The 23,358-nt window shown below is 48.2% G+C and overlaps 1 protein-coding gene across 5 annotated transcripts in view; it reads right to left on the minus strand.

The window, feature by feature from the left end:
- CRACDL (CRACD like) overlaps positions 1-23,358 on the minus strand; it is a 148,171-nt gene that overhangs the window by 16,932 nt on the left and 107,881 nt on the right. For all 5 annotated transcript variants that reach the window (XM_038004184.2, XM_038004186.2, XM_038004182.2 and 2 more), the window contains 2 exons: positions 18,085-18,279; positions 12,855-14,661 (listed from right to left, as the gene is read on the minus strand). In XM_038004184.2, the coding sequence (XP_037860112.2) occupies positions 12,855-14,661; positions 18,085-18,279 (2,002 nt within the window). The remainder of the gene's footprint in view (positions 1-12,854; positions 14,662-18,084; positions 18,280-23,358) is intronic.

Below are 23,358 nucleotides of genomic sequence, written 5' to 3' on the forward strand. Positions count from 1 at the left end.
GGGGATTCCCAGCCACCACTGGGACTCTGGCTGTGACTGCTTCTCATTGTCCCCTTGTGCTCTTGGCTGGCTCCTCAGGTGAGGCTCTGGGAGCACAGGTGGGTCATATGGTGGTCCTGTCTGCCCCATGCCCACAGGTGGCCGGAGTCCAACAGCAGTCCTCCATGTCTCCCAACTGCAGGGCACACCTGTCCAGCTTCTAAGAAGTCCCATGGAAGCCACTCTTGCAGACTCTGCATGAGGGAAGTTCCCTCTAGTTCCACCCGTGTTGCGCTGGTGGCTCACAGGACGGCAGCGTGCTCTCCACAGAAAGCGTTTTGTAAATCTCCTTTATTCCTCCCCACTCTCCGTATGTTCTGAGGACGGGGGTGGTGAGTGGTTGGTGACTCCACCGATCCTGCACACGTGCTCTCTGGTATCTTACATCTCTGCATTGGTGCCTTAACCAAAACTGGGACAAGGAGAGTCCCATTCTCACACAGCATTCTGTGCAGCTGAGATGAGAATATTGTAGTACATGTTTAGGAAAGTATGACTGTACTGTATGAAACTGTATCACGTTTTGCAGTTAAAATGCTTTTGCTGCCCTATATGCTGTTATTACGAATAACCTCATTATATAAAGGAGGAAATTAAGACTCAGAGTTTCAGAGACTCAACTTGCTCAGAATCCCACAGCCTGAGAGGTGCTCCTCAGAGTAAAACCCACAGATCCACACTCTTCAGTCTTACCACCCAGCTGCTGCCTTGCTCCCTCATCCCAGCACCTGGTCATGCAGACACAGCCTGGCCCAAGGACCACTCACTGCAGGCTGGGAAGCCCAGGGCACAGGCATGGGTGCTCAACCGAGGAAGAAAAACCCTGGAAGTTCTCAAGGGCTCAGGATCTAGTTCAGGGGTCAGGTGAAGGACGCTCAATATGGGCAGGGGTGTGTACAGAGTGCCAGTGAGCTGGCATCAGGGGTGGGGCTGCAGGAGATGTCGGAGGGAGTGGAGTGGCAGACAAACTGAGAGAGGCAGAAATGTTTGTTTTGGCCAGAATCTAAAAAGCCTTAAATGCCTTCTCCAGGAGTTTGAATTTTATTCTAAACATAATGGGAAGGCATTGAGAATTTTTAAAGAAGAAAGCTCCACGGTTCCACCAACGACCTGGGAAGAAAGGGGAAGAAGAGAGTTGGAGGGAGGAGGCACTCACTGCAGGTGTCAGGTTAAGGAAGAGGCTGGCATGGGGACATGGGAGGATAAAGACGCTGCACATTGCGATGACCAGAACTTGCTGACCAAGGCGAACATCATGACTGGCATTTTTCATCCATCATGACAACATTTGGTGTTGATGAGGGGGTGGAGAAATAGTCTCTATTCTGCTGGAAGCAGTGTAAACCAGTACGACCTTTATGGAGGGTAATTTAAAGTTGTCTATTAAAAGTGCACATGATCTAAGAATCTGAAAATCCACTTTTAGGAATCGATCATAGAAAAACAACAGTGTGAATACATAGGGATTAAAATGAACATGAATGATTACTGCGACACTGTTAGCAAGAGGGAAAAAAGCTCAAACAAGCGGAATGCCCCTTAGGAGGGGAACAGTGACATAAAATACAGAACACACAGAGTGTAGCCCTTAAACAGAAAGAGGTGAGGCCGTTCACTCTGATTAAAAAAAAAAAAAAAAAAAAAAGATGCCCATGCTTTACTGTGGAGTGAAAACGCAAGCCAAGATGTACAGCATTTTTGTGATTAAAATAAAAGGATCCACATGCCTAGATCTGCAGGCCCATCTTGCTGTGGTTATGACTGCGGTGTTCAAGGGAAAGAGGATGAATCTGGCAGTGTGGTTCCCCCTGGGGAGTGGGATTAAAGAGGTTCAGAAAGGGGTGGGCAGGAGGCCACTACCCCTTTTTTTTTTGTATTTGAAAATTATTCTGGCCGGGCGTGGTGGCTCACACCTGTAATCCCAGCACTTTGGGAGGCTGAGGCGGGTGGATCATGAGGTCAGGAGATACAGACCATCCTGGCCAACATGGTGAAACCCTGTTTCTCCTAAAAATACAAAAAAATTAGCCAGGCGTGGCAGCGCGTGCCTGTAGTCCCAGCTACTCGGGAGGCTGAGGCAGGAGAATTGCTTGAACCCAGGAGGCGGAGGCTGTAGTGAGCTGAGATCGCGCCACTGCACTCCAGTCTGGTGACAGAGTGCGAGACTCTGAGAAAAGAAAGGAGAAAGGAAGGGAAAAAGGAAAGGAAGAAAAAATTATTCTTACATTTATATATAGTAAAATGCACCCTTTCGTTGTACAGTTCCATGGGTTTTAACATATTTAGCTTCTTATAACAACTGTCACGAACAGGATACAGAATATCAACACCCTGAAGAATTTCTTCTTCCTTCCCCTATGTAACCAGACTCTCCTTCTACTCCCAACCCTGGCAACTACTGATGTATTTGTTCTCTGTCCATATATTTTTGCCTCTTCCAAATGTCACAGAAATGGAATAATTCAGTTTGCAATTCTGAAAGACTGGCTTTATTCACTGAGCATGTACAATTAAGGTTACTGTGTGTATTGAGGGTTCATTCCTTTTGATGGCTAAGTAGTTTTTCATCATATGGATGTACCACAGTTTGTTTACCCATTTACCAGCTGAAGTACATGTGGGTTGTTTCCAGTTTTGGGTGATTATGTCATTTATATTTTTATTTTTGAGACCGTGTTGCTCTGTCACCCAGGCTGGAGTGCAAGTGGCACAATCTCTGCTCACTGCAACCTCCACCTCCTGGGTTCAAGCGATTCTCCTGCCTCAGCATCCCAAGTTGCTGGGACCACAGGTGTGCACCACCACGCCCAGTTAATTTTTTATTTTTAGTATACCTGGGTTTCACCATGTTGGCCATGCTGGTCTCGAACTCCTGGACTCAAGTCATCCACCTACCTCGGCCTCCCAAGGTGCTGGGATTACAGGCGTGAGCCACTGCACCTGGCTAGTTTTTGGTGATTATGAATAATGCTGTTGTAGACATTAATGTATGACTTTTGTGGGAATGTACATTTCCATTTATCTAGGATAAATACCTAAATTGGAATTGCTGGGTCCTAAGTGTATTTTTAATTTTATAAGAAATTGCCACACTGTTTTCCAAAGTGACTGTGCCATTTTGCATTCCCATCGGCCATAGAAATGACACTTTAATGAGAGTTGCATTTTCTCTACATCCTCATCAGCACAATGGTATTATCAATATTTTTTGTTTTGGTCATTTTAATAGTTCTGTAATTGCATATCATTATGGTTTTGTGTTTCCCTAATGGCTAATGATGGTAAGCATATCTTCAGATGCTTATTTGCCATCTGCACACTTTCTCTGGTGAAATGTCTGTTCATGTCTTTTGCCCATTTTCTAATTGGTTTGCTTTTTTTTTTTTTTTTTTTTTTTACTATTGACTTTAGAGAAGACTTTATATATTCTAAATACTGGTCCTTTATTGGATATGCAGTTTGCCTATCTTTTCTTGCAGTTTGTAGTTTGTCTTGTCAGGCTCTTAACTAGGTCTTTGGCAAAGCAAATGTTATTAATTTTAATAATGTCCAATTCATCAAATTCTCCACTTTGGATGCTCTGATGACAAGTCTAAGATGTCTTTGCCTAGCCCTATACCGCAAATACTGTCTCACATTTTTTCTAAAAGTTTTATAGTTTTCATTTTACATTTAAGTCCATGACCTCTTTTGAGTTAATTCTGTATATGATGTGAGACTTAGGTCAAGGTTCATACTCTTGCCTATGAATGTTCCTATGCTTCAGCATCATTTGGTTGTGATGTACAATTTGATAATATTTTGCTAAGAATTTTGCATCTAGGCAGGCACAGTGGCTCATGCCTGTAATCCCAGCACTTTGGGAGGCCCAGGTGGGTGGATCACCTGAGGTCAGGAGTTTGAGACCAGTCTGACCAACATGGTGAAACCCTGTCTCCACTAAAAATACAAAAAATTGGCTACGTGTGGTGGTGGGTGTCTGTAATCCCAGCTACTCGGGAGGCTGAGGGAGGAGAACCGCTTGAAGCCAGCAGATGGCCATTGCACTCCAGCCTGGGCAACAAGAGCAAGACTCTGTCTTAAAAAAAAAAAAAAAAAAGAAGTTTGCATCTAAATTCAGAGATACTATAGTATATTAAATTGCACATCACAACCAAATGGTCCTGAAGCACAGGAACATTCATAGGCAAAAGTATGAACCTTGACCTAAGTCTCACATCATATACAAAATTAACTCCAAAGGACTTAAATGTAAAATAAAAACCACAAAACTTTTAGAAAAAAATATGAGGAAATACAGTATCTCTGAATTTAGTATAGTATACAAAGAGTCTATAGTTTTCTGTATTGTCTTTAATTCCAGTATTACAATCATGCTGGCCTCATAAAATGGGTTGGGAAGTGTTTCCCCTTAGTTTTGCATGAGATTTTGTATAATTGGTGTTACTTCATCTTTAAATGCTTGGCAGAAATCACCAGCGAAACCATGTGAAGATGGAGTTATCTGGAAGGTTTTTACCTACAGATTTGATCACTTTAACAGATATAGGACCATTCATGCTACTTTTTAAGCTTGATAGTTTGTATCTTTCAAGGAATTGGCCCTTTTCTTCTCATTTGTAAAATTTATGAGCGTAGAACTGTTCACAGTATTCCCTTATTATCATTTTAATGTCTATGGGGTCAGTAGTGGCACTCCATAATCTTTGTAATTTGTGTCTTTTTTCCCTCCGTTTTTAAATCAACTTTATTGGTTATTTTGAAGAACCATCTTTTGGTTTCATTAATTTTTTTCTATTATTTTTATATTTTCATTTGTTTGCTCTTATGTTTATTATTTCTTTCCTTCTTGCTTTGGGTTTAGTTTGCTTTTCTTTTTCTAGTTCCTTAAAGCGGAAGCTTAAATTACTGCTTTGAAACATTTTTTCTTTCTAATATAATTTAATGTTGACTTTCCCTAAGTACCACTTTATCTGCATTCCACAAATTTTGATATGTTGTATTTTCATTTTAATTCAGTGTTCTAATTTCCCTTGAGACATCCTCTTTGACCCATGGATTATATAGTGGTGTAGGGTTTAATTTCAAATATTTGATGATGTTTTTCATGTTTCTTTCCAGATATTTTTCAGATGTTATCAAATTCTTATTTAATTCATTAAGGGCACAGAACAAGCTTTGAATAATTTCAATTCTTTTAAATTTAATACAGGCTGGTTAGTGACAATATGGTATATCTTCATGAATGTCCCATGTGCACTTGAAAAGAACACGTATTCTGCTGTGGCTGGTGAGCTGTTCTATAAATATCAATTAGGTCAAGTTGGTTGATGATGATGTTCAACCAACTTGACCTAATTGAAATATCCTTCCTGATTTTCTACCTGCTACTTTTCTTGACTACTGACAGAGGAGTGCTAAAGTCTCTACATCTTACTATGGATTTATCTGTTTTTCCTTTCAGTACTACCAAGTTTTTGCTTCATGTATTTTGAAGCTCTGTTGTTAGGGACACACACATTTAGCACTGTTATGCATTCTTGATTGACCAATATTGCTGAAATTATCATTACATAATGTTCCATTTTATCACTAGTAATTGTCCTTTTTCTGAAGTCTTCTTTGTGTGATATTAATATATAGCCACTCCGGCTTTTCCAATTCTAAAATTTCTATCTTTATAGCTTCTATTTTTTTTTTTTACAGAGAATTTCTATCTTTCCATTAATTCCAAGAGTACTCATTTTTACTTCTTAGAATGTGGCATAATAGTTGCTTTAAAGTCTTAGTCTAATAATTCCAACATTTGAATCCTCTCAGGGTTGGCATTTGTTGATTGCCTTTTTCCTTGAGAATTTTTTAGGCTTTCCTGGTTATCTATATGTTGGATAATTTTGGTTCATATCCTAGATATTTTGAACGTTATGCTGAGACTTGGTCCTGTTAAAATTCTCAAAAGGTTTTGCTGTGCTCATTCTAGTCAGTTTTATGCATGCGTAGCTCAGGGATGAGCCCAGAACTTCATACGCAGATTTAAAGGGTATCTAACTCAGATGTCTCCTTTCTGTAATCTCCACTCCTCAAGGTTCTATGGCTAGAAAGCCAAGGTTTAGCCTCTCTGCACCGTAGCACCTTCTTGTGACTGGGACCACCTCAGGACAGAGTGGCAAGGGAAAGGAGCCTGCAGAACCCCCAACCACCGTACCTGTTGCTGCTGTCTGTGCTAACACGGGCGTATAGCTTCATTACTGGGTTTCTCCGGCAGTGATGTCTAAAGAGTCAAAAGAGCTCTGACCCATAGGAGCTGCCGTGGGGAGAGGCAGGTGCTCACCTGGAGTGCTCTAGGCTGGTGCTTACTTGGAGCAGGGCTGGAAGGGCTAAAGGACCGTTGCCCTGCAGAGGGTATTGCTATCACCTTCGGCAGGGGTGAGGGGTGGGCCACTTCACTGATGAGCCAAGATTAGGACTGAAAGAATCAAGAGTTGTGCCTCACTAGGGACATCACTGCCACTGCCACCAGGGCAAGTAGTTTTCAGCTTGTTGTTGGCATTTGCCTGGCATAGGGATGAGAGAATAGAAAGAACTCCATCCTGCAGGGATGCTGCCGCTAAGAGGGATTTGCTGCTTCGTTGCTGGTGTTCACTTGGAGCAGGGCCAAGGCTGTCCAACAAGCTCTCTCCCATAGGGGCTGGTGGTGGGGGTGTGCAGTAGGATCCAGGCTAGGAAAGTCTCAGGAGCTCTGGCCTGCAGGAGTTGTTGATGCCACCAGTGACAGAGATGCTCCTTCACTACTCACACTTGCTATGGAGTCATCAGTTGGGTCCTGATCTATCTCCTCAGGCTACCAGCTCCTCTTATCTACCTTTCAGAGTCCTCTGATACTCACTGTATGCATTCTGCATAGGGTTTGATGTTGTATCAGTGGGAGAGATGGGGTGGTTTAAGTGTTTATTCCATCTTGGTCAGAACAGCAAGACCCTTTTCATGTCATTTTTAAAGCAGTAGGATTACAAGGTGATTTTCCTATCATTTTTAGGCCTCTCAGGGTTGTTCATATCAAGATATTTGTAATAATGCTGAGGTTTCTGGCTTGAGCATCTGGGTAGATGGAGTACTGAGAAGGAAAGAGAACTGTGCTGGAGGTGGTATCGATAAATGGAATTATGAATGCTGAAGTGTCAAGTCAGGGCTGCTCATCAGATGGGTAGGTGGCTGGTTGCTGTGGCCCAAGAAGTCAAGGGAAGCAAGAACTCCAGGAAACAGGTGGAATTCTGTGACGGGTCTTGCACGAGGGAAAATGAGGAGAGGTCGCTTTGTACTGGGTGGCATGCAAGGATAAGACACAGATGGCTGAGGAGCAGAGGAAAGGCAGGGAAACAGAGGTTACAGTGTTGATGACACTTGCTCAGAAGGGACTGCGAAGGGAAGGGCAAGACTAAACAAAAATGCCAATGTGAGCCAAGTTGGTTTTCCTTAAGAATTCAAAACATATGTGGGTATATATCCAAAAGAACTGAAATCAGAATCTCGGAGATATTAACACTCCCTGTTCACTGAGGCACTATTCACAACAGCCAAGATGTGGAAACAGCCTAAATGTGTTTGGACAAACAAATGGATAAAGCAACTGTGGTGTATACCTACAGTGGAATATTATCCAGCCTTAAAAAGGAAGGAAATTCTGTACTTGCAGCAACAGGAATGAACCTTGAAGACATTATGCTAAGTGAAATCAGCCAGTCACAGAAGGACAAGTATTACACGATCACATTTCTATGTGAAATCTAAAACAGTCAAATTCATACAATTGAAGAGTGGAAAGGTGGTCATTAGGAGCTGGGCGGGGGAGAGGGAAATTGGGGGCTATTCATTAATGTTTATAAAGTTTCAGTTATGTTAAGAAAAATACGTTCTAGAGATCTGCTCTACAACATTGTACCTATAGACAACAATACTGCATTCTACATTTTAAAATTTGTTAAGAGGGTCGATCTCATGTTAGGTGTTCATATCACAATAAAATGAAATTTTGAAAATTCAAGAGATAGGAATATATTTTTAGCAGGATGCCAACAAAACCCTTGACAGCTTGTATTCTAACCCAAATGAATTTGAATATATCTGAACTGTGTCATTTAAAAAGGGTGACAGTCTCTTCCAGTTCCTTTCCTTCAGAAAATGGCTGTGACATCCAAAGACAAGGTGGGCCAGAAAATGGCTGTCTACACTCCCCCGGGATCCAGCTACCACCTGCCTTCTCCATGCAATAAACTCCACGCGTCAGTCCCCTGTGCTCTTCCCATCTTTTGGGGCCAAGAAAGAGTTTGCGTGGCAGGAGGACATTAAATATTTGTTGGAAAAAAGAATGCATGAATGACTGAGTACTGGAGTCTAGAAAAAGAGGGTCAGAGACTGGAGTGTGTTACTCTGTCACCAACCCTGTCTGGAGGAATCCAGCTCAGATAAGCCAACGCCGGTTATAAAATGAGGTCCCCAGGTGAGAAGGGTGGTTTCTTATGCTACCCTCCAACACACCAACCTGTGACCATGACTTCGTAAAAAAATAAATCTCATACCCAGAAACAAGACAGACTAGAAGGAGAGTCGACCTAGGAGTGATTTTTTTTTCTACATACTTTCTGTGTTTTGCAATTTTTCCACACAATATTCTCTAACTCCTTTATTCTCATTCTAATCCTGTGTGCAGAAGCTGCTTTATGTAATTTAGACTCTGGGATGGATTGAACCAACAGGAGGATGTAAAATGTTCTGCACAAATGAACACGGCTGATAACCCTGGGCCATTTACTTCCTAGGACAGATCAGCAAATTATGAAGCAGGCCTATAAACAGGGCTCCTCTGCCTCGAGGAGCACAGACACGTACTAAGACTGCAGTAACCACTCCAGCACAGCCCCTGTGAGGCTCAGCCCCTTCGGCAAGCCAGGCTCCTGTTTCCTACAACCAACCACCACTGCATCCTTCCCTACTCCTGCTGAAGCATTCCTCCATTCCTTCAAAGAAGGAAAACAAGGTGTGGAAGAGGAGGAGGAGGAATAAACCAGGTGCTAGGGACCAAGCAGCTTGAGTGCCCAAAGCTGAGTCATCTGGAACACTTCAATCATCCAACTTTACTGTACATGTCCTGGAGGGAGGACAGGGGAGGCGGCAGACTATCCGGGAGCTCTGGGCAAGGTATTTGCCACCACGACAGCAAATATTAGGTCTTTCTGGAAGCAGAGTGGTATTGTTATTAAAACTTTCATTTACCTGTATGTTTTATATGAACTGAATTGCTTCTAGCTAACATAATTTGGGAGCAATGAGAATGATAATAGCAGAAGTGATAATAATCAATGAAAGCGCAAACAGATTTGGCATCTGGGGAAGGTGTGGGGGCAGCTTCACTACTGGGGTCTGACAGCGCAGACCCTGAGATTCTGCTCTGGTCAGCATGAGATAGTCCCTCAAGGTCCAGGTAGGATGAGGCAGCAGGCCCAGCCTGTCCTGGTATCTGTCCTTCCAGTACCACTGCCCCTGCCCCCAGAGTTGCTTCCCTATAGAATGCCGGTAATTCCTTCCCTCCTTTCTGTGTGGTAAAATGAGTATCATTACTCACGCCCATAAAGTAACCTAGACTCTTCTTTCGCTTTGGAATTCATCTAACTCTGTCATTTCTATGGCTTTAGTGAATGTGATTAAACTTAGATGGACGAGACAATTCTCTTCTACTACATAAGAAAAGCTGTTAATAAACAAACACTCTATTACATTTTATAAATCAAAGAAAAACACACAAGGTCTTTACAGACCATCCCAGGCATTTTATAGTGAAGAAAACCTGGCTTAGGTTGAGGAACTCACACATAAATAATGGGCAAAGCATTGCCCTCTGAAGCTTCTTTTCCAGATTTGACTATGAGCTTGATATTCTGTTTTTAAGTTCCATTCATTTAGCAAGTCCTTGAGAGACATTTTCAATTCTGGGCCATGAAGGTCAGGGTTTCATGTGCACAGAGAGCGACTCCTTCCTCCCTGGCTACTTCAATGGCTTTTTTAATCACTCTACAATAGCTTCAATAACCTCAATGGAAATCTGCAGAGTGGATCGTCAGCTACGGCTTGAATTTCCTCCAAATTCCTGCACTGATTGTCCTACTGCAGTGGCAGCAGCAACACAAGGGGCCTTCAGATTGGGAAGGCCACACGTGTGGGCTCTTTGGAACTGTGAATCCTTGCGTGTCACCTTAGCAATTTAAAGTACTGTAAAAGAGCCAGAAAAGATTAGACTATTTTGGAACTGTTTTCACATTGTTTTGTATGAGCTAATTTTCTTTTTTTTTTTTTTTTTTGAGACGGAGTCTCACTCTGTCTCCCAGGCTGGAGTGCAGTGGCCGGATCTCAGCTCACTGCAAGCTCCGCCTCCCGGGTTTACGCCATTCTCCTGCCTCAGCCTCCCGAGTAGCTGGGACTACAGGCGCCCGCCACCTCGCCCGGCTAATTTTTTGTATTTTTAGTAGAGACGGGGTTTCACCGTGTTCGCCAGGATGGTCTCGATCTCCTGACCTCGTGATCCGCCCATCTCAGCCTCCCAAAGTGCTGGGATTACAGGCTTGAGCCACCGCGCCCGGCTGTATGAGCTAATTTTCTTCCTGTGTATGCATCTTCCTCTTAGGGTACAGGATTCCCTAAGAGAGCCACTAGGTTCTATTTCCCTTCTGTCCTACAATACCGTGCCTGAGTAGCCTGAAACATTCTTTTTTTTTTTTTTTTTTTTTTGAGATGGAGTCTCTCTCTGTCACCCAGGCTGGAGTGCAGTGGCATGATCTCGGCTCACTGTAACCTCCACCTCCCGGGTTCAAGTGATTGTCCTGCCTCAGCCTCCTGAGTAGCTGGGATTAGAGGTGCGCGCCACCACGCCTGGCTAATTTTTGTATTTTTAGTAGAAATGGGGTTTCACCATGTTGGCCAGGCTGGTCTCAAGCTCCTGACCTTGTGATCCGCCTGCCTCAGCCTCCCAAAGTGCTGGGATTACAAGTGTGAGCCACCACGCCAGGCCAAAACATTTTTAAAAAACAAAATTCGCCATGGAAAACTTCTCTCCAGGGCCCTCATCACATGCGCACACAGCTTATTTGTGTAGTGTCATTTTCTGGCTCACAGATTTCCATTAATTAAAAAAAAACCAGCAGGCCAGGCGCGGTGGCTCACATCTGTAATCCCAGCACTTTCGGAGGCTGAGGCGGGCGGATCACTTGAGGTCAGGAGTTTGAAACCAGCCTGGCCAACATGGTGAAACCTCGTCTCTACCAAAACTGTAAAAAAAAAATTAGCCAGGTGTGGTGGCGGGCGCCTGTAATCCCAGCTACTCGGGAGGCTGAGGCAGGAGAATCACTTGAACCTGGGAGGCAGAGGTTGCAGTGAGCCAAGATTGTACCACTACATTCCAGCCTGGGCAAGAGAGTGAGACAGAGTCTCAAAACAAACAAACAAACAAACAACAACCAAACAAAAAATCCCAGCAATGAAAGATTCTTTAGCTCTGCTGCAGATACACATTTTCAACAGATTTCTCATTTCCTCACTTCCGTAAGAAGTGACAAATGTCAAAGACAGAGAAAGGTCATCTACTTTGCTCATTTCAAAAGACAGCTGCTTTCAAAGATTCCTATGTTCTGCCTCAATCTTAACACAATCTCCCTTTCAGGACAGCAAGTAAATGCTGACCCTCTTGAGAGAGACTTACGTTTTATACAGACTTGTGATTCCAATACATGGAATACGTTCCATGTGCAGCTGGGCCACGCGAACCTGATTATGAACAGCAGGAGGAAATTTTTTTCTTGGAGGAAAAGGTCAGAAGGACCCTGATAGAGGAGTATGTTTCATTTATAGCCAAGAAATAGCTTAGGCCCTGAAAGAACCTGCATCAAAATGAGTACGCATGTCCTGGGATTTGGACTTTGCTGAGTTTCTCAGGTGAAAAGTGGGAGAAGAATTTGAGAGATGCGCTGAGAGTCCTATCAAAATCAGTTTTTACATTTCTCTTTATCTCAGGTCTATATACTGACTTCTCTGTACTTATACAAAATCCTGGTATTTATTTTCCCTTTTCTACTCTTTATTCCTTATTTTCTCTCTCTTTTTAAAAGAGACAGGGTCTCACTCTGTCACCCAGGCTGGAGTGCATGGCACCATCAGAGCTCACTGCAGCCTTGAACTCCTGGGCTCAAGCAATCCTATTTCAGCCTCCCAAGTAGCTGGGACTACAGGCGTGCACTACCACGCCTGGTTAGTTTTAAATTTTTTTGTAGAACAAGGTCTCGCTATGTTGCCCAGGCTGGTGTTGAACTCCCGGGCTTAACCGCAGGCCTTGGCCTCCCAAAGTGCTGGAATCGGTAGCATGAGCTACCGAGGTCGGCCTATTCCTTACTCTAGATTAGGGGTGTCCAATCTTTAGGCTTCCCTGAGCCACACTGGAAGAAGAATTGTCTTGGGCCACACATAAAATACACCAACACTAAAGGCCACTGATGAGCTTTAAAAAAAAATTCGCAGAAAGTCTCAATGTTTTAAGAAAGTTTACCAATTCCTATTGGGCCACATTCAAAGCCACCCTGGGCCCAGGCAGCGAGTTGGACAAGCTTGCTCTAGATCAGACAGGATGTTAGTGGGAATTCTGACTCCTTCCAATTCCCCTGCAACAAAGTTTGTACCAGGAGCATTTACACAGTTAGCGAGTGTCCAGCAAGACGTGCCAGCGGATGTGGATCGCCCCAGGCCCTGCCCGTCCCGCACCCTCGGCGCGCTCTTACCAGCTCCCCTGCGCAGCGACCTTTTCTCCGCCGTCCTGGGCTCCTTCCTGGGGTCGCGTTCTCCCGGGCCGGTGTCGGGGGGCGCGGCCTGGTGCGGGAGCGTGAAGCTCTGCAGAAGCGGCTTCCGGGGCAGGGGCGGCTTGGAGCTGAGCGGCTCGGGGGGCCGGGCCTTCCCCTTTCCTTGGTCGCTGGGGGCCCTGGCGCCTCGAAGGGAGGGGGCCGTCCCGAGGGGACACTTCTCCTCCTTCGGGAGCACGGTCAGCGACCTTTCTAACCGGACTTCGGCACTGTACCTCTTCACACCCTTCGTCTCCTGGGAGGCGCCATCCCTGTATTTGAGCGAGAGGGAGGTGGACCGGAGCTTGACGGGGAAGGGGTTTCTGTCCTCACGCGGGGCCGGCTCCTGGGCGGCTGGGCAGGGCTCTCTCGTGCCGGGCGTGGCGGCCGCCTCCTGCGGGCTCCTGCGCGGCCCGGCCGGACTGGCCGCCCTGTCCCCCGAGTCCTGAGGGCCGCACTCCGCCGGCTTCCGAGGGCCGGGTTTCGCGTGCTGGGGCTCAGGGAGACCCTGGAGGTCGTCAAGGGCCGCCTCGCTCCTCCAGGCCGGGCTGCTCCTCGCCAGGGGCAGGCGGCAGCTGGCGCGTTCCAGCGGGCGGGAGGCGCCCGGGCGAGGCCGCGCTCGGCACGAGGACACCGAGAACTTCTTCGCGCCTCGCAGCTCGGCGCCGCCCCTCTCCGCCTTCCGCTCTGGAGCCGCCCTTTCGGTGCCCGCCGGTGGCGCCTCGGCCCGCTCGGCCTTGGGGCGCTCGGGGGCGGCGGCCTCTGCGTCGGGGGAACCCGGGCTGTGCTCCCCCGGGGGGGACTCCGCGGCGGCAAGCGGTGGGGACGCGGCAGGGCCCTCGCTGGCGGCCGCGGGCCGGTGCTTCAGGCAGCTCTTGGGCGCCGGCGGGCTCGGGGCGGGCGCCGCGGAGGGCTCGGTCCCAATTCTCTCGGGCTCGGCCCCCGCTCCTTTCTCGGGCTCGGTCTCTGCCCCTCTCTCGGGCTCGGCCCCCGCTCCTCTCTCGGTCTCTGCCCCTCTCTCGGGCTCGGCCCCTCTCTCGGGCTCGGCCCCCGCTCCTCTCTTGGTCTCTGCCCCTCTCTCGGGCTCGGTCTCTGCTCCTCTCTCGGGCTCGGGCGCCGGCCCTGGGGGCCCCTTCTCCTCGTCCGGGAGCACGGGCGGCGTCGGCTCCGCTTCCTTCGGGACACTGCGGTCTGGCCCGTCGGGAGCAGAGGACGCCTCCGAGGTGGCGGTGGGGTCAGACTCGGGGGGCGCCATGTCCCCCTCAGGGAGGGCGGTGGGAAGCGGGCTCGCGACGTCTTCGGGAGCACAGACCACCTCCTCCACCGTGTCCGCGGCCGGGGCACACGGGCCTGCGGGGGGCGCCTCCCCCTCCTGCTTTCCGCCGTCGGGACCTGGATGCAGGGGGCCCTCCGGCGGGGACGGGGGCTCCACGCGGAGGATGGGGGCCGACTCGGGCTCGGCGAGCTCCGGGGTGACCGGGCGGCTTGAGGGGTCCTCCCCGGGGGCGCCCTCCTCCTCCAAGCTGGCCCTGAGCGCCGAGCAGTGCTGCAGGCGGGCGCGTCTGGCACGGACCCCTCCGAGTGGCGGCAAGGGCGCCGGTGGCTCAGGCTCAGGGCCTCTGTCTGGTGCCACGTCCTGCTGCCCAGAGCTGGGGCTCTCTTCTGGGCTGACTTCCAGCAGTGGCTTCTCCTCGTTTTCCTCCTCCTCTGGGGTGCACGTCAGGTCGCTCAGGGATTCAGACTGAGCGCGCTTAGAGAAATAAAGATAAAAAGCATCGTCACTATAGCAAATTCCAGGAAGCCTGTCACCTCCCCACTTTCTTCAAGGCTTGTAATGGGTTAGTGATAGCAGCACTCTAAAGGTGGCACTTAAGTAGGCATGTACCCACGGGTGTCTTTTCTCAGTTTGTATCCTCCTGGTCTACTTGGGCTCACAGGTGTTATCAGGACAATGGCAGATATGCCTCCCAAGTAAAAGTCTACAGCTCCTCTGACAGAGCCTCAAAACCAGTGCACTAGAGAGTAACGCCAAGGGAAGGAGACCAACAGCAGCCAGTGTCTGCCTTGCTCTGTGCTCCACACTTGTTATTTCATTTAATCCTCCATTCATCCCAGTGAGGAAGGGATGATGAGTCCCTTTTGGCACTTGAGAGCCAGGAGCTCAGAGAGGCCAATACCTTGTTCAAGCCTGGCGGAGCAGGTGGCGGAGCTGAACAGCTGGGGCTCTATGGCCCTTTGTTCATCCCAGCCAGTCTCCCATGTCAGCACTTCAGGAGTGCACCCTCATAGTAAAGTCAGACGGGTTTTCCTAAAAGATGGCTTGTATCATGCCAATAGCTAACCACAGCTATACAGGATAAAACCAAATTTTTCAGCTAAATTTAAAGTCCTGGATTCTCTGGTCTTAAGTTGTTTCTTCCACTCCCTACTCAGGTCAAACCAAGCCCTCAACACTGTGCCAGACACTTGGTCTGAGTGACTGTCACCTCCCCATTCTCCCCGCCCCCAACCTCCAAGATACTCTACCAGGACCCCCAAGGACTGCCTCAAACTCTCCCACTCTTTGCAGTTTAAGATTCCCCCCTTCTCTAACCTCCTGAAGCTCTACTGGCTTGGCAAACGTATGCTGCCTTGTGATATTCTTCTGAAAGATCTCTAGAATCCAGATTCCAGTCCAACCTCCTCCTTTTGTCACAGAGTCAGTTCCTGCTCTCTCGGGAAGGAAAGGAGCTCCAGGTAACCAAGAACCATTCAAAAGTAACATGTGGAAATGACCAAAAGGTTGATGGTGTAGAGACTGATCTTTTTAGAAAGTTCGTGATATTAGACACCAAGAGTCACCCAGGCTATTGCTCTGTCCTTCCCTTTGTCTAAAGCAGGAAATGTGACACTCAGGGTATGTTTGCAATAGGTTTTTCTTCTTGCTGTTTGTTATTATTTTAACATTTTTCATGGCATCTGCTTGCTAACAGAATACAGGATGCCTGGGATGTCTGTGACAATACCTAAGCAAACTCACCAAAATGCATGATCCTATTCTTTTGGATTTAAAAAGAGGAAGAGGCACAAAGAAAGCTACAGAAGAACTTTCAAAAGTTGCAGGTTCTTTACTTTGCCATGTTGATGACCTTCTGCTACTACAGGAAACTGCTGATGTTGAAACCTCTTTAGGATGGAGGTCACCTTTTAAAACTATCAGTCACGGAGCACTGGCAGCAGAGGGGGGTGGCATGGCTGTTCTTTCCTGTCCTGGGAGCATTTAGGGAGCATCTGAAAGCACCTTGGTCCCTGAGAGGGGCCAGGCCACAAGGAAGATCCTTATGGTTGGGAAGAGGGACCTCATGACCAAAGGGCAATGACACTGTGGACACTGAAGGACAGAGGCCCCCAGCATCACAGGTTCCACAACAGTGGATGGAGGAAAATACGGACACCTCTGAGAACTTAAGATACCCATGCCTGCTCCCAAGCAGGGAAGGGGAAAAGAGGGAAAGACCATGGATGTGACAGAGTTGAAATCAAGGAAAGGCTGTGTTTACCTGTTTGCGCAGACTGGCTACATCAGGTTTTCTGTTATTCTACAAAGTGGGATTCAAGAACTAAGTCAAGTTCAAATGTAAAGAAAGAAGGATACAGCCCTGCCCAGATGGGAGCAAGAAGGGAGGCTGCGTTTCCACCTGGAATAGACACCAGGCTTCGCTCTGTCACCAAGTCCTGGCCAGGTTGTGGTTGTCTATAAATGCCCTGGCCAGAGCAAAAGACATCCCCATGGGAGTCATAAATCACAGACTTGAGGACCAGAAGGGAGCAGGCCCTGGCCCTGTGGTCTCATTCAGCACGAGGACAGGCAGGTCTTCAGTGACTGGACCTTGTCAGGCCGACACAGCACACAGCCTTTCACTGTACATGCACTGGACACACACACCTATGCACAAGTATCCTGGTTCCTAGCTGGCACATCAACCTAAAGGTAACTCACCTTCCTTCTCCAGCATTAGTCCCCTCAAAAGTCTACTCTGCCGGCATGAGTTTGAAGAGCACCTTCCATATGCCCAAAGGAAAACTCGCTGTCTTCAGGGAGTTGCTGAACTCCTGAGTGACCCTAGTCCAACTGTCTGCAGCTGAGGCACCCAGCTTGCCCTGGGTACTTCACCAACACACCCCAATCATGTCGCCAGGGAAGGACAGAGGATGTTAGCCTATGAGCATCTCTTTATCAGCACTGTCATTCTCTGTGGCCAGGCTGGCCCCCACTCCAGGGGGGACGCGTTACAGTGCCCGTCAGGTAGGGGAGAGGGAACAACCCTATGTGAACCTCAAACCTGCCAGTAAATGAAGCCAAAGTATTCCATGAACCAGTTTCTCAGCTTCTAGGACTAGGAGGTAACGACACCCCAAGGCAGCACACCCAGAGAGGGGTCTGTCTTTTCTCCCTATGCTACTGAGTAGGCCCTCATCCAAGGCAGGTGTCCACGCTAGTGTTTCGGCTTCTTTCATTCACTCATTTGTTAATTCACTCATTCATTTGTTCCGTCGTTCATCCAACAACTGTTGTCATTCAACAACTCCGTGACCAGAAATGTTCTAAGGGTTGAAAGTGCAGCTGGCACAGGGTCTCAAAGACGACTGGCAATAAGAGCACATCCATTTGCAAAGGTCACTCTGGCATGAGGCGAGTGCTCTGAAGGAAGTGAACGGGCAGGGTGAGTTTCTCTGGGGGACTCTCAGGCCCCAAGGCTGGGACACAGCAGCACCAAGGCCTGAGGCTAGAGGCAGCTTGGGAGCTCAAGAGGCAGAAAGGTGGCCAGAGTGCTGAGTGAGAAAGGTAAGAAGCCTGAGGGGTAGGCAGGACCTGATGTACCAGGCCTGGAGTGTGGACTTTACTCTGAGTGCAGGGGGAAGGCAACCAGCATTCAGTAGTGAGTGTGTGAGGAATGACGGACAGATGGATGGATGGATGAATGAATGGAGCGATTCTGCAAGGGAGAGACATCTGGATTATGTTTAAAATGATGAGCAACTTCATCTTCTGCAGCATGGCTCCATCAACTGTGGGAGTGCTCGGAGGGGCACGAGACCCTGTGGGAGGGAGTGAGGTAGGTTGTGCGGGTTTGCGGGGGGGTGTGTTAAGCCTGTCTGGCCTGCCTCTGTGTGGAGAAGGAAACCCAATTACCGATGAAAGCCGCCTCATCTTACTCGACCGCTGGTTGCGGGGCTTGACCTGGAGCTTGTGCTTAGCTGCAGAGTTGTCCAAGCAGGAGGAGGATTCTGGAGGGTAACTGAAGTCGGCCACTGGTGCCAGGCTGCTGTCCGAGGTCCGGGCAGAGACAGTGCTGTCACTTACGTGGTCTGGAGACACGACAGAGACCTTCATGGGACGAGAACAAACACACAGAGCATGAACCTCACCATGTGAAATAAGGACGACCAAAGCAACAATGCTCTTTCCTGCCCAGGCTCAGTCTTCTCACACTGTCTCTGGCTTTATGTGTGTGGAAATTCTTTCTTTCTTTCTTTTTCAAGATGGAGTCTTGCTCTGTCACCCAGGCTGGAGTGCAGTGGCATGATCTCGGCTCAATGCAACCTCCGCCTCCTGAGTTCAAGCAATTTTCCTGCGAGTAGCTGGGATTACAGGCACCCGCCACCACACCCAGCTAATTTTTGTGTTTTTCGTAGAGACAGAGTCTCACCATGTTGGCTAGGCTGGTCTCAAACTCCTGACCTGGTGATCCGCCCGCTTCGGCCTCCCAAAGTGCTATGATTACAGGCATGAGTCACCACGTCCGGCCAATACTTTCAATTTGATTCTCAACAAGGAGGGGTCTAGGATCCTCCTGGAGAAGGGTAAATGGCTGGGAGTTTAAAGTACAGGGCCAGCTCCTGGAAACCTGCCACTCCTTCCCAAGACCATGCAGAGAGCCTGTGTCTCAGGCTCCCGTGTCACTCTTCTGTGGCAGCTGGCACAGGCACTTCAGACACGAGCTTTCTCTGTCAAAACACACCAGCCCGATTTGTCCAAGGGCACAGTCACCTGGTCCTGTCTCTGGAAGCTGAGAGGAAGGTTCAGAGGTGTGATTTTAGAAGCTGGGGCGCAGAAAGTGCCAAGCCCACCACCCAGCATTCCGTCACTGGAGCCCTGTTGGTTCAACCTCGAAGGTCTCTGTGTGCTCATGTGTCCTTTTGAAGAAATCTGGCTGGAAACTGCCATCTGTTAAGTTACAGGTATTTTACTCATTTATACTTCAGCACGGAAGAACTGATAGCAAATAGCAAACATGTCACCTGGGACAAAGGGATGCTAACAGTCATGTGGAAGAATGAGGGCAATACCTGCAGATCTCTGCCCCCCGAACTTGGCCAGCTCCGCCACTGAGTGAGGTCGAAGTTTGCTCCCCTGTGGACACGAGTTGGCATGCAACTCAGAGCGCCTGTGAGCACATGCAGCCCAGACGAGGGGCGAGGTGCACAGGGAGACTATGGGAGGTGGCAGGCTTTTCATATAACTCTGTGATCTTCAAGTGAGCTTTCTATTCAAGCACAGTGTGCAATATTAGTGTCAAGTTTCCATTTAACTTTAGAATTTTATTCACACAACGATTCAGTAAGCCCTCATGAAAACAGTGAATGAGGCAGTGAGACAACACACCAGTGCCGTCTCCAGTGGCAAACTCCTAGGGCCATGGGCACATCTGCTGTTTCTTTTCCATAACCCTGGGACCCCCACACAGAGCAGGTGCCCAGCAGCCTTTGCTAACCTGGACAGGGAACCATAAGGATGATTGTACTGGAGAAATGGGCTCCGATACAGGAGGAACCACCTCTCCCTGTTCACGTGAAGCTCTCTCCTATTTTCTAATAAAAGTGTAAGTTTATCCGTGTAAACATGGAGGAGACAATTACTAAAATGGGGGAGAAGGGGCTAAAAGTGGACATAATCTATTTGAATTCTCTTTTAGCTACTCAGGTACTTACGGGAATAAGGCAAGAAAAATTATGTTAACAATAAGTCACAAGTCTCCTGATCACAACTACATCTGTGCCTGTAGCTCTGGCTCTCACTGCGGTCACTGACAACTCAGGAAGTCGCCTTAGATTGGGAAATCGATACCTTTCCCAGAGAGCCTTCCTTAAAGGTCACAAACAGGATGTGTACATTTAAAAATAATCACACAGAGTCTGTAATATTTACCCTTGTCTAGAGGAACAATGTATAAACATTTGGTTAAAAAGAAAATCTCACTGCCTAGGACTCATGAGAATAGAGGAGAGGAGCCGCTTTGCAAGTGCAGTGAGAATGATCACGGTGCCTGTGACAATAATACCCCGGGCCGCTCCTCTGTTTTTTTTTTTTTTTGAGACGGAGTCTCGCTCTGTCCCCCAGGCTGGAGTGCAGTGGCCGGATCTCAGCTCACTGCAAGTTCCGCCTCCTGGGTTTATGCCATTCTCCTGCCTCAGCCTCCCAAGTAGCTGGGACTACAGGCGCCCACCACCGCGCCCAGCTAATTTTTTGTATTTTTTAGTAGAGACGGGGTTTCACCGTGTTAGCCAGGATGGTCTTGATCTCCTGACCTCGTGATCCACCCATCTCGGCCTCCCAAAGTGCTGGGATTACAGGCTTGAGCTACCGTGCCCGGCCACGCTCCTCTTTATAGAATAAAGCCCAATACCCTGAAGGCTCCGAAGGATGCACAGCAGGCCCTCCTCCCTGTGGGCCGCCCTGTGTCTGTCCTGCATGGGTAGATATCTTGGGTTCAGGCCCACTCTGGCCCCTGGGTTAGGGGACCTCGGCATGGAGCTTAACTTCCCTGATCTGTGTCCCAGGTACAAGCTCTCCCTGACTAGAGAACTCAACTCCTCTGGCCTCAGAACTCTCACTTCTGTTTCCACGGTTGCTCTGAGAGATCTTGGGGTCCAGAAAGACCCCAAGGAGAATCGTGCCTGTTGTTGATCAGTGATGTAACTACGTGAGGTGGGCTGGCGCCCGTGCGGAGGAGGTGAGGGCTGGGAAGCTGGCATCATGAGTGGGCTGGAAGCATCCAGAACATTCACCTCTGCATGGCTTGCTTCCAGTCACCCAGTGTTTCCTGAAATCTGTGCTTCTGGATGATTATGAAAGCAGAGGGTTTAAAAGTCTAGCATGTGGCTCTTTGTTGCAGGGAAGGCAGCCCAAAGGACCCAGAGGAAACAGCCTGGGGTCAGAAGCTTGTCATGGGCGGCCCTGAGTGACAGGTGCTTTAGGATGTGTGTCCTCAAAAAGAGGGGCTCAGCCACTGATGAGTGGGCCAGGGGCAGTGCATGAAGGAAGGGCCACTGGACAGGAAGCAGGGGGGCCTGGCTGTTCCAGGGGTGAAAAGAAGCTGCTGGTCCTGCTGGGAAGGAGAGGTACTGATCTACCCAATCTCATCTTGTCCCCCCAAAACCCTCTGAGCCAAAACCCTCTGAGGACACACATTCTAAGAGGTGATAAGCCTGCCTGAGGCCTCCCTCTGGAGCTGTGGGGCACGTATTTGTTCATTTGACACCAGGTCTGTGTTCCCTCCTCATCTTCCCTTCCCGCATCACCAGGAGTAAGATGACTCAGTAGCCTTGCCGGTTTATCACACTCTACCTGGCATGTCCTGCTTCATAGCAGGACACCTAGAATAGGACCAGTGAGACATCATGTTATCTTAAAAACCACCATGTAAAACTTTCATCAGTTGTTATCACACTTGGTAATAAAATTTGAAAAATTATTCCATATATTTCCTGAAAACCTTATTCTATCAGGAAATGTCACCTTGGTTATAACATCAAATACTTGCTACTAAAGACTCTTTTTTCCATAATAATCTTAAATTTTTCTGTCTGTGTGGGCCTGTGTGTAAGCATGTGGGCCTGTGTAAGGTGTAAACAGCCTGCAGCCCATCGTTTTGGGGCTTTCGGCCCTATTATATCAAACACCACATATTCTACAAGCCCGTTTTAAAGGGTGTATTGTTTTTCCCTCTCAATCAACCAATTATGCATAAAAACTTTCAGGCCTCTAAATGCAATTATTGTGTCTTCAAAACGATGAAGACACTTAAGATTACCTTTTTGTTTTTAAGTCTTAAAGGCTCAAATTTTGGTTTCCTGTGAAGCTAGTAGATTGTCCATATTACCCAATAATTGATAAAATCTCAGAACTTTTTTTTTTTTTAAATAAAGGACCAACCACAGGAGGTGGTTGTGCTGTGAGAGAGAAGGTCAGGCTGGCCCAGCCAAGTCAGCTGTGGAATTTGTGCCTCATGCTGTCACACAGGTTTGGAGATAGGCTTGCTTTTCAATGGATGGGTTCCTCACTACCTCTCCTCTTACTGCCCACCCTGGCTAAAGGCAGAGAACTGGGATGCTGTGAGAGTCAGAGACCTGTGGGATGGGAGGAGGGGGAAGTCCATCTATGATGAGGAACGAGGCAGCTCACGACAGACCTCTTCCTACTGCAGAGCTCAGAAATGCACCAAGTCACATCTGCTCCTGAGAAGGGGACGCTGAAACTGCACACAGGAGTATCTGGAGGTGTTAAAGGGGTACAGGGTTGGCTCGGTGAAGTCTACGAAATAGGCCACACCATCCTCCTCATCCTTTCTCCCTTCTGCTCGAGGCTGGAGAGAAGGCCTGCATAGCCCACTGTCCTCAGACCCTGCTCATTCCTGGAGCAGGGACAGCTTCGCCCTGGAGCAGAATTCTGGAGAGAATAATTCTGTAGCCGACTTCATGTCAGTCCCCACCCCACACACTCAGCCACACCACAGTCCTTCTGCCTTTTTCATCAGTGACGTTCTGGGAACTCACAACTACACAAAAATCTAGTGTGGCAGGGTTTATAGGTGTCAACATTGAAGTGGCTACTGAAAAGAATTCAGAGAAGCACAGAATCTACAAGGCAGCGGGTCACAACGAAGCCCCCCCTTCACTGTGAATGGCCCCTCAAGCAGGCCAGAGGTGACAGGGGCAGGTGTGTGGCTATAAAAATAACTCTGGCCTTGATTTGTTTTTCAGGTGTCAGCGTAACAGATAACTCCAACTCTATCCATCCTCCACAGTCAGGCTTGTCTACATGGGAACAATGACCACCTATTTTTAACATTTATGTGCAAGTACAGTGTATGGGCATTAAGTGCTCTTACCACAATAACATAGTTTAAAATGTGGCAGCACCGCGAGCTGCGTTGTTTACGCGCGAGAAAGAGCTCAGTTCCTCGGGGACCCCCTCTTGGATTCTAATGGGAAAGGTGGTGTTTGGGACTGGTTCCTCCACCCTGCTGAGGTCATCAGTTCCTCTCTTGCTTGTCAACCTTTCCCTGCTGCCCTGTTTGCCAGCAACACAGCACATGACTACCCCTATGCCGACACCGCCTTCAGGTCACAGACTCAGGCACCAGAAACCATCAGAGCCTCGACTATCACGTGCTCACTACTTGCC

This window comes from Chlorocebus sabaeus, chromosome 14, assembly GCF_047675955.1.
Source record: "Chlorocebus sabaeus isolate Y175 chromosome 14, mChlSab1.0.hap1, whole genome shotgun sequence".
NCBI lineage: Eukaryota > Metazoa > Chordata > Mammalia > Primates > Cercopithecidae > Chlorocebus > Chlorocebus sabaeus.